We start from the raw sequence: 12,417 nt of genomic DNA on the forward strand, positions 1-12,417 counted from the left end.
TCCACTTTACCCACAGAAAATTAGCTTTTCTAGTTCCTGTTTGTGCTATTTGTATATGTGTGTGTGTGTGTGGGGGGGGTGTTTAAACTGTCGATTTCAGCCTCCCATCTTTATAGTGAGGGTAAACCTGCATTGAACCATCAGTTCTCCGTGTGAAACTTCATTTTGGATTTTAATCCAAGCAGAAAATAATAAACAAAATTATTTTGTGGGATTGAGCTCTTGTTGCTGCCTCATTTGCATCTTTGCACCAATCCGAGACGGAGCCTGCTACTCACTGTTTGAAGCAGTTTCAGTGAAAGAAAGAAATACTTGCGTTTATATAGGGCTTTTCACGACCTCAGGACATCCCAAAGCCAGTTGAACACGTTTGAAGTATAGTCACTATTGTAATGTAGGAAACGCGGCAGCCGCATTGCACACAGCAATGTCCCACAAACAACAATGTTATAATGACCGGATAATCAGTTTGTGATGTTGGTTAGCAGTTTTTCTAAGTTCTGTAGGTTAGCATGCATGTTTATTGCATTTATATTGCACCACTATTTAAAGTGGTTCTTGAGGACCTAATCCCAAAACCAATGTGATAACCCCCTCCACCACCAACATATACTGTGGGGAGGACTTCACAGAAGTCACAGATATACTTAAAATAACTGTTGCAATGTACGTGCATGCTCATTCCACTTTTTTTTTTGTTCTGGTACCTTGGATGGCTGGTACAGGTTCATATAGGGTGACAGTGATGAAACTACCTGCATGACGGTGGACACCAGTTGCTCAGCCATGTTTTATGGAGAATATTACTCAATCTTTGGTTTCAGATGACTGCTTTTTAATAAACCACTGGAGCATTAGTCTTGGGGTTTGTGATACAATGTGGACTTTTTGATTGTGTTGGTAACGTGCAGCACGACTTCAGGTAATATTTGTACATCTATTGATGGGAGATAATTCTGCCCATGTATCCGTTTGCCTCTGTGGTAGCAGTCTCGCCTCTGAGTTATGAGTTTAAGCCCCACTCCAGGAATGTGACACTTTTTTTTCCAAAGGTCAGCCCCAGTGTCCTAACCAACATTCACCGTCAGCCAACACCATCAAAACAGATTAATTGGTCATTCATCTCATTGCTTGTGCAACTTTGCTGTGTGCAAATTGGCTGCCACATTTTTAAAAATTCATTCTGTAATGTGGGTATCACTAGCAAGGCCATTCCTAGTTGCCCTTGAGAAGGTAGTGGTGGGCTGACTTCTTCAACCGCTGCAGTCGATGTGAAGAAGTTACTCTCACTGTGCTGTTAGGTAGGGAGTTCCAGAATTTTAACCCAGCAGCGATAAATGAATGGCAAAATAACAGTGACTACACTTCAAAAGTGAAGCACGTTGATGCAGCCTGAGGACGTGAAAGCTGCAATATAAATATAATTTGTTTTCATCAAAAAGAATATTGGTGATAGGAGCTACTAATGCTAAAAAAAATAGTTTTTTTTTCTCTCCATTATTAATATATAGTAATAAATTACATCTACCTGGCATAGTTTGCAGCAAGATAACAAATAAACAAAGAATATATTACTAACGTAGCCACTAAACCATTTAGATCAGTCGTTCCCAACCTGTGGGTCACAACTCCCCTCTTCTTTGGGAGTTTGAGAGAACTTTAGAAGATGGTCGTTAACAATCCGTTCTGTGATTGCTGCTAGCTGCTGATCTAGGCTCCTACCCAAAGATGTTGGTCTGTTCCAAGAGCAGAGACTTTGTTACAGGATGGAGACAGGAAGTACTGAACTCTCAATATTTTCTTCACCATATGTAGAATTCCCACTTGCACCATGCAGAAGTGAGTCCACTCCCGGCTTCAGCCAGGAGCCATAAGGAAGCCCGGGAGCACAGATGACCTTTTTGGAGGAGACATCTTGCGAGAGCTTGGAGTGATGGGAAGGTGGGCGGGGTTGGCAGCCAGAAAGGCTATGAAGGAGATGGTGTATGTGGGAGTGGAGTGGCAGGGTAGGGTTATCTTTTGGATGAGATAGCATGAAGGAGATTGGAGAGTGGGACGATTTTAATATTCAGTTAGTCACATAAGTATGACAATGGGCAAATGGGCCCACCATTTATTCTGATTTCTTAAAATAGAGCCAAGGTATATAAATATAAGTGAGAGCCACTGATTTACTTTAAACTTGACTATTCTCAGTAAAATCAGCAACATGTGCAGAAGGGGGATATTTTTTCTGCATGATGGTACGGAATGTAGTTTTGTCTACAGGATTATAGGGCAGTTGAGGCAATATGGGTTTATGATGGTGGCGAGAAGTACTACACTTTTTCTTATTCCTTTTAACAGAGCACTGTCAGGAATGACAGACTTCAATAAAGTGTAATGTAGTCTTGCTATATGGTGTTTCCTTAAGTGTGCATAATTCCCATGTGTTGGGAGTAGGAAATATTCTGACCCTTTTGAGCGCCAAATCAAATATCCAACAAATGAAAAATTTGGATTTAAAATGTCTCCAAGACCTGCCAGGCACATGACTTGCAGCATGGTATATTGTGCCTGTGAAAGACCAAAAAAGTACTCATATCTGCACTGTTGCTTAATCTTCTGCCTCAGCCAATCTAATCTGCTGCATCTTATGCAAGTTCATTTAAGTGGCTAATGCCACTGCGGTTGTAATTCTTGATAAGTATCTACTACTGTGTGGGGAAATTGCCATCTGCTCATTTTACTGCTACTAAAACTTCAATTCATACGCTACCAAATTGTTAAAGCTGAAGTACTTTCGCGTCTGTTACTAACTGGTTAAAATACATTTTTAAAAAAAAGAGAAAACTTCCGACATGCAGACCCCCACGCCTTGCCTTTCCATTGCATAACATATTGCAGAACCAGTGCTGTGGCACCATGCCATAATGGAGGTTCAAATTTTAAGCTTTGCTAATCAACCCTGCACGAGCTGTCAAATAATGTGCTGGTAATGTTGGTGCTCCAGTGATTGGGCAAATTGGTAATAATGGAACGTCATTTTCATTCTGAATTGTAATTTTCACATTAATTAAAGAAACCTAAAAAAGAACATTTTGTGAAATGGAAAGCCATCAGTTTGTGGTGTATTATTTACCTCACTGTGTTGTCTAAAAGAAACAAAATAAATAAAGTGGTGTAATGAGGATATTTCCCACATAGCGAAAGGGATGAGATAACAGTACAAGTATGATGAGGGTAAAACATTCTCTAACATTAGGCCTCATTTTCCTGTAGATCAATCAGAGCAGGATAGAAGAATGGATTAAAGTGAGCATTGGCCTGAGAACTCCCAAGTTAGAAATGAAAGTATAGTAAATATGAGAGGACAAGCTGTTTAAGGAGTGGGTGGGATAGCAAAAGAGGCTGTAGGGAATACATAAAGATGGGCAAAGTGAAAGGTGAGATAAGTAAAAGACAGGTGGAGTGAGAAATATACAGAGAACAATAGGAATAAGGAGGCAATGCAGAATATTTTATTTCTAATTTATTTTAAACTCAAGGTTTTACCCAAGTTAGGATAATATATTAACGCAACTTTACAAATTATCAACAAATATATCCCCAAAAAAGAAAAGTACGTTATAATTCTGGTTCACTTTTAAAAAGATAAAACAATTTATGTTTTACAGGTAATAGAAGAAAATGGTGTCCGCAGGGTTGTTGTGTTGCCACACTCAACAGAATTCCACCCTAGTAATCATCCCTCTATGCATCCTCCTCCGCCTCATGTGCCGCACTACATGCACCATCACCCTGCTTTGATACCCCACCCTCATCAAGTTTATGCTCCAGTAACAGGAACGGGGGACATCCCTCCACAGTTCATTCCTCAGCACCCTCCACCACCCCACGTTTTTGCAGATCAAGGTAGGTGCACGCACAAGACATAGCAGTAACAAATTTCTTATTAAAGTTCAAATCTGTGAGGCACAGAGCTGGGAGAATCTACTTAACTGAGTGGCTTGCTAAATAGAGTGGCAGTGGGAATTTGGTGAGATTGGTATGGAGTGAGTAAACAGTACAGGTAGTTTATCAACCTGAAATTTAACATACTTTTCTTATTTAAAACTTTACTTAAACTGCAAGTCAGTGGCAGTTAATAGTCAATCAGCTGTGAGTGGGTGTTAATTGTTGTGGCTGGCTGTTGACTGGTAAAAGGTATATATTAGAGGAATATCTGCTAACAGAGCTGTGTGAATCTACTAAATGGAGTGGCTTGCTAAACAGAGTGGCAACGGGATTTCTGTGCAGAGGGGGAAGGAGGTGCTATGTGCTTTCAACAGAGGGCCAACAGTAAATAAATAAATAATTGCACCAGAAGAAATAGAAAAAGTGACGTCATAATCAATGCAAAGAGGAACGGCACAACCCGAGGAAATTAAGAGAAGTATGTAGGTAAGTATCTAGACATTCCTTTGTGTGTTTAATATCTTTAATAGTGGTTAGTGTTAAGCTTGACTTAGTAACGAATTAATATTCGTGCAAGTCACAGGAAAATGAGCTAAGTGATCAAATCGAACTGAATATAAAGATGTTGATAACTGATAAATAGCTAAGTAATTAATCACACTAATTACTAATTTATTTTTCAAGCTAAATCCACCTATTTAATAAACCTAGACCAAATTACCAATTGGTTCAAGAAAGAAACTGAGAATTAATTAACGAATTAATTAATTAATTAAGACATGGCAGTGTGTCCGGATTGTAATATTTGGGAGTTTGTGGTCAGTGAGACTGTCCCAGACTGCCACATTTTCAAGAAATGTCTTTGCCTCGAGATACTCCGGCTCAGAGTCGTTGAGCTGGAGTTCAAGCTAGAGACACTCTGACATATAAGGGAGGAGAAGGAATTAATGGATAGTTTACTGCAAAGTACAGTCTCGAAGAAAGCACAAGTGCAGGAAGGGGAGAGTGTGTCTGTCAGTCAGCTGGGTTAGGGGAACGTAGGAGAGGTAATGAAGAAGGTCCAGCAGACACTACTTCTGTCCAACAGGTACAAAGTACTCAATACCTGTGAGTATAAGGAGAAAGACTGTGGGAAGGACAGCCAGAATGCTGAGCAAGGAGGCTATCCAGGGGGAGAAGGTCCAGAGTAGAAAGATTGTAGTTACAGCGGATTCTATAATTAGGGGGTAGATGGTATTCTTTGCAGTCAAGACTGAGAGTCCCAAAGAGTGTGTTGCCTACCTGGTGCCAGAGTAAGGTGTTGAGTCTGTGTGTCCCAGTTATGCTTATTATAAATCACTGGACACAGACAACAAGAATAACTTTAACAGGTCTTTACTATTCGGAGGTCAGGGCTGAACTGCCCAGCAAATCACTACACAACGTTTATATACCGGTGTGGTCACCACCGGTATTACAGTATACAGCAGCCAAGAGAAAGTAGTACATCTCTTAAGGTAGTTCTCTTAAGGTGGAACAGGTTACATACACCACATAAGGGACATCTCAAAACAGCTGGAAAAGAATCTGGAAAGGGAGGGGGAGGCTCTAGTTGTTGTGCTCCATGTTGGAACCAACAACATAAAGATTAGGGAAGAGCTCCTGCTATAGGAGTATCAGGAGTTTGGAGCTAAGTTGAAAACCAGGACCTCACGGGTAATAATCTCGGGATGATTACCCAAGGCACATGCAAATTGGCATAGGGACAAACAGATTAGGAAAGTCAACACATAGCTAAAGGAATGGTGTGGAAAAGAGGGGATCCATTTCATGGGTCACTGGCAGCAGTACTGGGATAGGAAGGAGTTGTACCATAGGAATGGGCTGTACCTGAACCAGGCTGGAACCGAGGTCCTTGCGGAAAGGATAACAAGGGCTGTAAATAAGACTTTAAACTAATAACAGAAAATGCTAGAAAAACTCAGCAGGCCAGGCAACATCCGTGGAGAGAAAATAGAGTCGACGTTTTGGGTCCAACCCCTTTTCAAAACTGGAAAGGAAATGAAATAGATCGAAAGGTAGGGCTGGGAGAGAACAAAAGAAGTGAAGAGACATTAAGAGGTATTCAAAACGAGACAAGATGGTGATAGGACAAGTGGAGACAAAAGACGGCTCTAGAGTAGGTGTGAAATGTTCAGGCAGAATAAGAGACAGCTGCCATGTGGGAGAGGGAAAAAAAAGGGGGGGCGGGAAAGGGCCAAAACAAAGATGTGGATAAAATATAAGCAAAAATGTAATGGGGGCCGAGGTTATGATCTGAAATTGTTGAACTCGATGTTGAGTCCGGAAATGCTGTAAAGTGCCTAATCGGAAGATGAGGTGCTGTTCCTCGAGTTTACGTTGAGCTTCCGTGGAACAATGCAAGAGCCCGAGTACAGTGAGGTCTGAGTGGGAATGGGGCGGTGAATTAAAGTGACAGGCGACCGGAAGCTCGGGGTCCCCCTTATGGACTGAACGGAGGTGTTCCGCAAAGCGGTCACCCAATCTGCGTTTGGTCTCCCCAATGTAGAGGAGACCACATCGTGAGCAACGAATACAGTATACTAGATTGCAAGAAGTACAAGTAAATCGCTGTTGCACCTGGAAGGGGTGTTTGGGGCCGTGGGAAGGGGGGAGATATAAGGGCAGGTGTTGCATCTCCTGTGCTTGCACGGGAAAGTGCCGGGCAAAGGGGAAGGGGTGCTGGGCGTGATAGAGGAGTGGACTAGGGTGTCTCGGAGGGAGCAGTCCCTACGGAATGCTGAAAGGGGAGGGAAAAGATGCGTTTGGTGGTGGGATCACTTTGGAGGTGGCGGAAATGGCGGAGGATGATCTGTTGAATGTGGAGGCTGGTGGGGTGAAAGGTGAGGACAAGGGCAACCCTATCGTGGTTCCGGAAGGAAGTGGCAGGGGTGAGGGCAGAAGTGCGGGAGATAGAACGGACACGGTCGAGGGCTGTGTCAACCACAGTAGAGGGGAATCCTCGGTTGCGGAAAAAGGAAGACATGTCGGAAGCACTGGTGTGGAAGGTGGCATCGTCAGAGCAGATGCGGCGGAGACGGAGAAACTGGGAGAATGGAATAGAGTCCTTACAGGAGGCGGGGTGGGAGGAAGTGTAGTCCAGGTAGCTGTGGGAGTCAGTGGGCTTGTAGTGAATTTTAAACTAATAACATGGGAGGAGGAAACTGCTAGAAATTACAGAAATCAAACAATAAAAGAATCAGGAAAAGAGAGTAAAGGACAAACTAAAGGAAGAAATGAGAATAACACGAATGGCCAGAGATCGGATGAAGTCATAGAGCATAAAGGTAAAATAATTACTAAAAACAAAGAGCGGAATAATAAATAAGAACTATTGGTACAGCAATATACATAGTATTCAAAACAAAATGGATTAACTGGAAGCAATAATTTGTAAAGAGGCTCTGGATATAGTAGGGATGACTGAAACATGGCTACATAGAGAACAGATTGGCAACTAAATATTGCCGGATATAACACATTTAAGTTAGGAGTAAGGTAGGAGGGATGGTGGAGTAGTTGTACTAGTTATTAAAGATAACATAATGACGGTAGAAAAAAAGGATGTAATTAGCAGTAAAATAAATACAGAATCCATATGGATTGAGTTAAAAGATAAGGGGTATACTATAGACCACTAAATAGACAGGAATTGGAGGAAGAAATATGTAGACAAATCTATGAGGTGTGTGTTAGGCATAAAATAATAATCATGGGAGATTTCAAGTACCCCCAAATAAACTGGCAGGAAGAAGTAGTAAAAGGAGAAAAGGAAATAGAGTTTTTACAATGTATACAGGACTTCTTTCTCACTCAGTACATAAAATGTCCAACAAGTAAAGAATCACTGCTGGATCTTGTAATGGGCAATGAACCAGAACAGATAGGAGAAGTAAGAGTAGGAGAGCATCTGAGTAGGAGTGACCACAACATAGTAAGTTTCATGATTTGGATCAAGAGTGACATAAGTAGGACTAAGGTAATAGATTGGAAGAGAGCAAATTATGAGAAAATGATGGTGGAACTAAAGAAGGTAAATAGGGAGAAAATATTGACAGAAGAGACAGGAAAAACAGTGGGAAATCTTTAAAGGGTAATCAATAGAGTTCAGGAGAAGTGTATTCCACTGAAAACCAAAAAGAAGCAAGCTAAATGTGGGGCACTGGATGAATAAAGAACTAAAGACTGCACTCGCCTGGTTCCATTCTTGCCTATCTAATCGTAGCCAAAGAATCACCTGCAACGGTTTCTCTTCCCACTCATAGTTATCTCTGGTGTCCCCCAAGGATCTATCCATATCCATGATCTATTTCGCATCTATATGTAGCCCCATGGCGACATTATCCGAAAACACAGCATCGGTTTCCACATGTACGCTGATGACACACAGCCCTACCTCATTACCACTTCTTTCGACCCCTCCACGGTCTCTCAATTATCAGATTGCTTGTCCGACATCCAGTTTTGGATGAGCAGGAATTTTCTCCAATTAAACATTGGGAAGACCGAAGCCATTGTTTTTGGTCCCCACCACAAACTCCGTTCCCTAGCCACTGACTCCATCTCTCTCCCTAACATCTGTCTGAACCACACTGTTCACAACCTTGGTGTCATATTTGACCCTGAAATGAGCTTCCGACCACACATCCACAGCATAACTAAGACTGCCTATTTCCACTTCCGTAACATCGCCCGTCGCTGCCCTTGCCTCAGCTCATCCACAGCTGAAACCCTCATCCATGCCTTTGTTACCTCGAGACTTGACTATTCCAACGCACTCCTGGCTGGCCTCCCACGTTCTACCCTATGTAAACTTGAGGTAATCCAAAATTCGGCTGCCCGTGTCCTAACTTGCACCAAGCCCCATTCACTCATTGGTGGCTGTGCCTTCTGTTGCCTAGGCCCTAAGCTCTGGAATTCTCTGCCTCTGCCTCTCTACCTCTCTTTCCTCCTTTTAAGATGCTCTTTAAAACCTACCTCTTTGACAAAGCTTTTGGTCCCTGCCCCAATTTCTACTTCTGTGGCTCGGTGTCACACTTTTTTGTCTTCTAATACTCCTGTGAAGCGCCTTGGGATGTTTTACTACGTAAAAAGGTAAATACAAGTTGTTGTAAAGGAAAATTTGAATCTAAAGAAAAAGGCATACAAGAAGTACTTGGATACTAAAGGAGAGGACAAAAGGGAATATGAAGAACTTAGGAGAGAAGTTTAAAAAAAAAAAAAAAATCAGGAAAGCCAAGAGAAATTACAAAATCAAATTATCAAGGAATATAAAAAATAAATGTTTTATAGACACACAAATAATGAAAAGAAAATTAAAGTAGAGATGGGGCCACTAAAGGATGAGCAAGATAAACTCACAGGTAATGACAGAAATGGCAGAAGTATTGAATAACTTATTCACCTCAGTTTTTATTAAAGATAACAAAATAGACACTTCACTAGAGGATGAGCTTAAAAAAAATTAAGTCGGGAGAGAAAGTGAGAAAATAATTGACAAACTAGCAAAACTAAGAGAGGATAAAACCCCAGGTCTGGATGGCCATGCATACTGAAGGAAACTAGGCAGGAGATAGCAGAGGCACTAGTTTATATACAAAAGTTCCATAGAAGAGAGGGTAGTGTCAGAGGACTAGTGGACAGCTAATATTCTTATATACAAAAGGAGATTGAACAAAACCTGGGAACTGTAGACCAGTCAGCTTAACGTCAGTGATGGGAAAGATGCTCAAATTTATCCTAAAAGAAGTAATAGAAGAGCACCCAGAGACAGAAAATATAACAAAAAAGTGTTAACATGGATTCCGAAATGCTAGGTCATGCTTAACTGACCTGATAATAGAATTCTTTGCAGAGGTAATGGAAAGTGTGGACAAGGGTAATGCAGTAGATGTCATGTACTTGCATTTTCAAAAGGCCTTTGATAAGGTACCACACTATAGGCTTATGAAAAAGGTTAGGGCATGTGGAGAGAGGGAACAAATAACTGAATAGATAGCAAATTGGCAAAAAAAAGTAAGCAGAGTAGGCGTAAAGGGTATTTATTCAGATTGGAGGAAGGTAGAAAGTGGTGTTCCACAAGGATCAGTGCTGGGATCACTGTTATTCATCATGCACATTAATGATTTGGACTGAGGAACAAGTAACTTGATGTCAAAATTTGCAAACTGGGGATATAGCTAACACTGAGGAAGAATACAACATAATACAAGACAACATAAAAAAACTTGCAGACTGGGCTGTTAAGTGGCAAATTAACTTTAACATAGATAAATGTGAGGTGATGCACTTTGTAAGGAAAAACAAACATCACCTATACTTTATAAAATAAGAAACTGAATGGGGTAGAAGAGCAAAGCGATCTAGGGATACAGGCGAACAAATCATAAAAGCAGCATTGCAAGTCAGCAAAGCAATTAAAATACTAACAAAACACTGGGATTTATTTCTAGGGGTATAGAATTCAAAAGTAGTGAAGTTATCTTAAACTTATATAGGACTCTGGTCAAACCGCACTTAGAGTACTAAAAAGGTCATAGAAGCACTGGAGAAAGTGCACAGAAAATTTACATGGATGGTACCAGAACTGAGAGATTATAGCTATTGGGAAATATTGAACAGATTGGGGCACATTTCTTTAGAAAAGAGAAGACTTAGAGGAGACCTGATAGAGGTCTTTAAAATTATGAGTGGGTTGGACAAGCTAGATGGGGAGAGAATGTTTCCATTTGTGAGAGAATTCAAAACTCGGGGCTGTAAATACAAGATAGTTACAAATAAATCCAATAGGGAAATGAGGAGAAATGTCGTTACTCAGAGTGTTTAGAATGTGGACCTCGCTACCACAGGAAGTGGTTGAGGCAAAAAGCTTGGATGCTTTCAAAAGGAAACTAGATGAGAGGAAAGGGAGTAGAAAGATATGCTGAAAGTTTGAGATGAGGTAGATGGAATGGGTGGAGACTGGTGTGGAGTATAAACACCAGCACAGACTAGTTGGACCAAGTGGCCTGTTTCTGTGCTGTATATTATTCTATGTTTAAAAAAAATAAAAAATAATATATATATATATATATATATATATATATATTTACAGCATAGTAATTAATTTTGTCCATCCTCTGTGTGTCTGCCTCTGACTTTTGTGCCCTACCAGAGAAGCTGGCACTACTTTTGTACGTAAACCACCTCATTCACAAATGATGCGAGTCTGAGTCGTTCATGGAGGTCAGCAAAAACAGTTTAATTCAGCCATCAATAAGCCCCAGCAGAGAATGCTGTCCAGTAGAGAAGAATCGAAAGTATTAGACCCAACAGTGTGTTTTTGTTACTTGTTCTGTTAAGGCCACTTTATGTACTGTTCATCAAAGTGGTACTTTATTCAATAGCCATTTCTGTCATTTAAATTACATATTAATTACATTCAAATGCCTAAGGTTTTTATTTTGTGTTGCTAGTAATTTTCAGTTCTTTAAATTTACGTTCTGTATCACCATTCAAACTTGGTTATCCCAATGAAGGGATCGGACCTGAACCCAAACAGACTCTTCATTCCTAGGGTGTCTGCTTCACCTCCCACAGTGCCTTCCAATTCTCACAGCAATTATAATTTAACTTCCGGGTTTGTCTGTTTATCTGTGGTCCGTGCTTCATCTAGGGATAAACCTTGTAAGTACCACAAGAAGTCTGCTTCAAGTCCTAGCTCTCCATTCCCACAGCAACTCTCCGAAATACTGGCCTGTGTTTTCCGATTGCAGGCCTCCCTCAGGCGGAGGCCTGCGATCTGGAAAAATCTGTGCCCTTAGCTGAGGGCTCCCGGGATGCACACGCTTCCGCTCCTGGGCCTTGCCAAACTTCAAGTGTGCAGGGCCTACGTATCCCAGAGGCGCATGTAGTTCGCAGCGTCCCTGGGATCACGTGGGCCATGGGGAGCCAATCACAGAAGACCTGTCAAATATATGAATGGAGATCAATGGAAAAAGAGTAAAACTTTAAATACATTTTTTAAAAAACATCCTTTTTTAAATGACTTGAAATTACAATAAATTATTTTAAACAAAAATTAATTTTTTGAAAAAAATAACAAGTATTTTATGGGCTAAAAATAAACTTACCTTTTTTAAAAATATTTTTAAATGATAAACGAGTGAAATTTAAAAAAAACTTTTTTCAACTCTTACCCTGGTAAGAGCAGGCCTTACGCCTGCTTTTACCAAGTGTAAGAATTGTAAGGGTTTTCTGCGGTCGGAAGGTCTCCAAAAAGCGGAACTATCTGCCTGCAGAGGCCCTGCCCCAGGGCAGCCGGAGGATCTGTCAAGACCATTCTTGACAGATCGGAAATGCCGGTTTTCAGCGCATGCACTGTGCATGCCTGAAACCGGCATTTCCGATGTCCCTATGGGTGGGTACACAGTGCGTACCCACCTGTAGGGATCGGAATATCCG

The 12,417-nt window shown here is 41.1% G+C and overlaps 1 protein-coding gene across 4 annotated transcripts in view; it reads left to right on the forward strand.

Annotated features, from left to right (window-relative positions):
- LOC147124979 (fibronectin type-III domain-containing protein 3A-like) overlaps positions 1–12,417 on the forward strand; it is a 175,398-nt gene that overhangs the window by 102,427 nt on the left and 60,554 nt on the right. For all 4 annotated transcript variants that reach the window (XM_085995568.1, XM_085995578.1, XM_085995587.1 and 1 more), the window contains one exon: positions 3,657–3,894. In XM_085995568.1, the coding sequence (XP_085851694.1) occupies positions 3,657–3,894 (238 nt within the window). The remainder of the gene's footprint in view (positions 1–3,656; positions 3,895–12,417) is intronic.

The sequence above is a fragment of the Somniosus microcephalus genome, chromosome 1 (genome assembly GCF_052327205.1).
Source record: "Somniosus microcephalus isolate GS21.2 chromosome 1, FLI_Smic_1.0, whole genome shotgun sequence".
NCBI classification, from domain to species: Eukaryota; Metazoa; Chordata; class Chondrichthyes; order Squaliformes; family Somniosidae; genus Somniosus; species Somniosus microcephalus.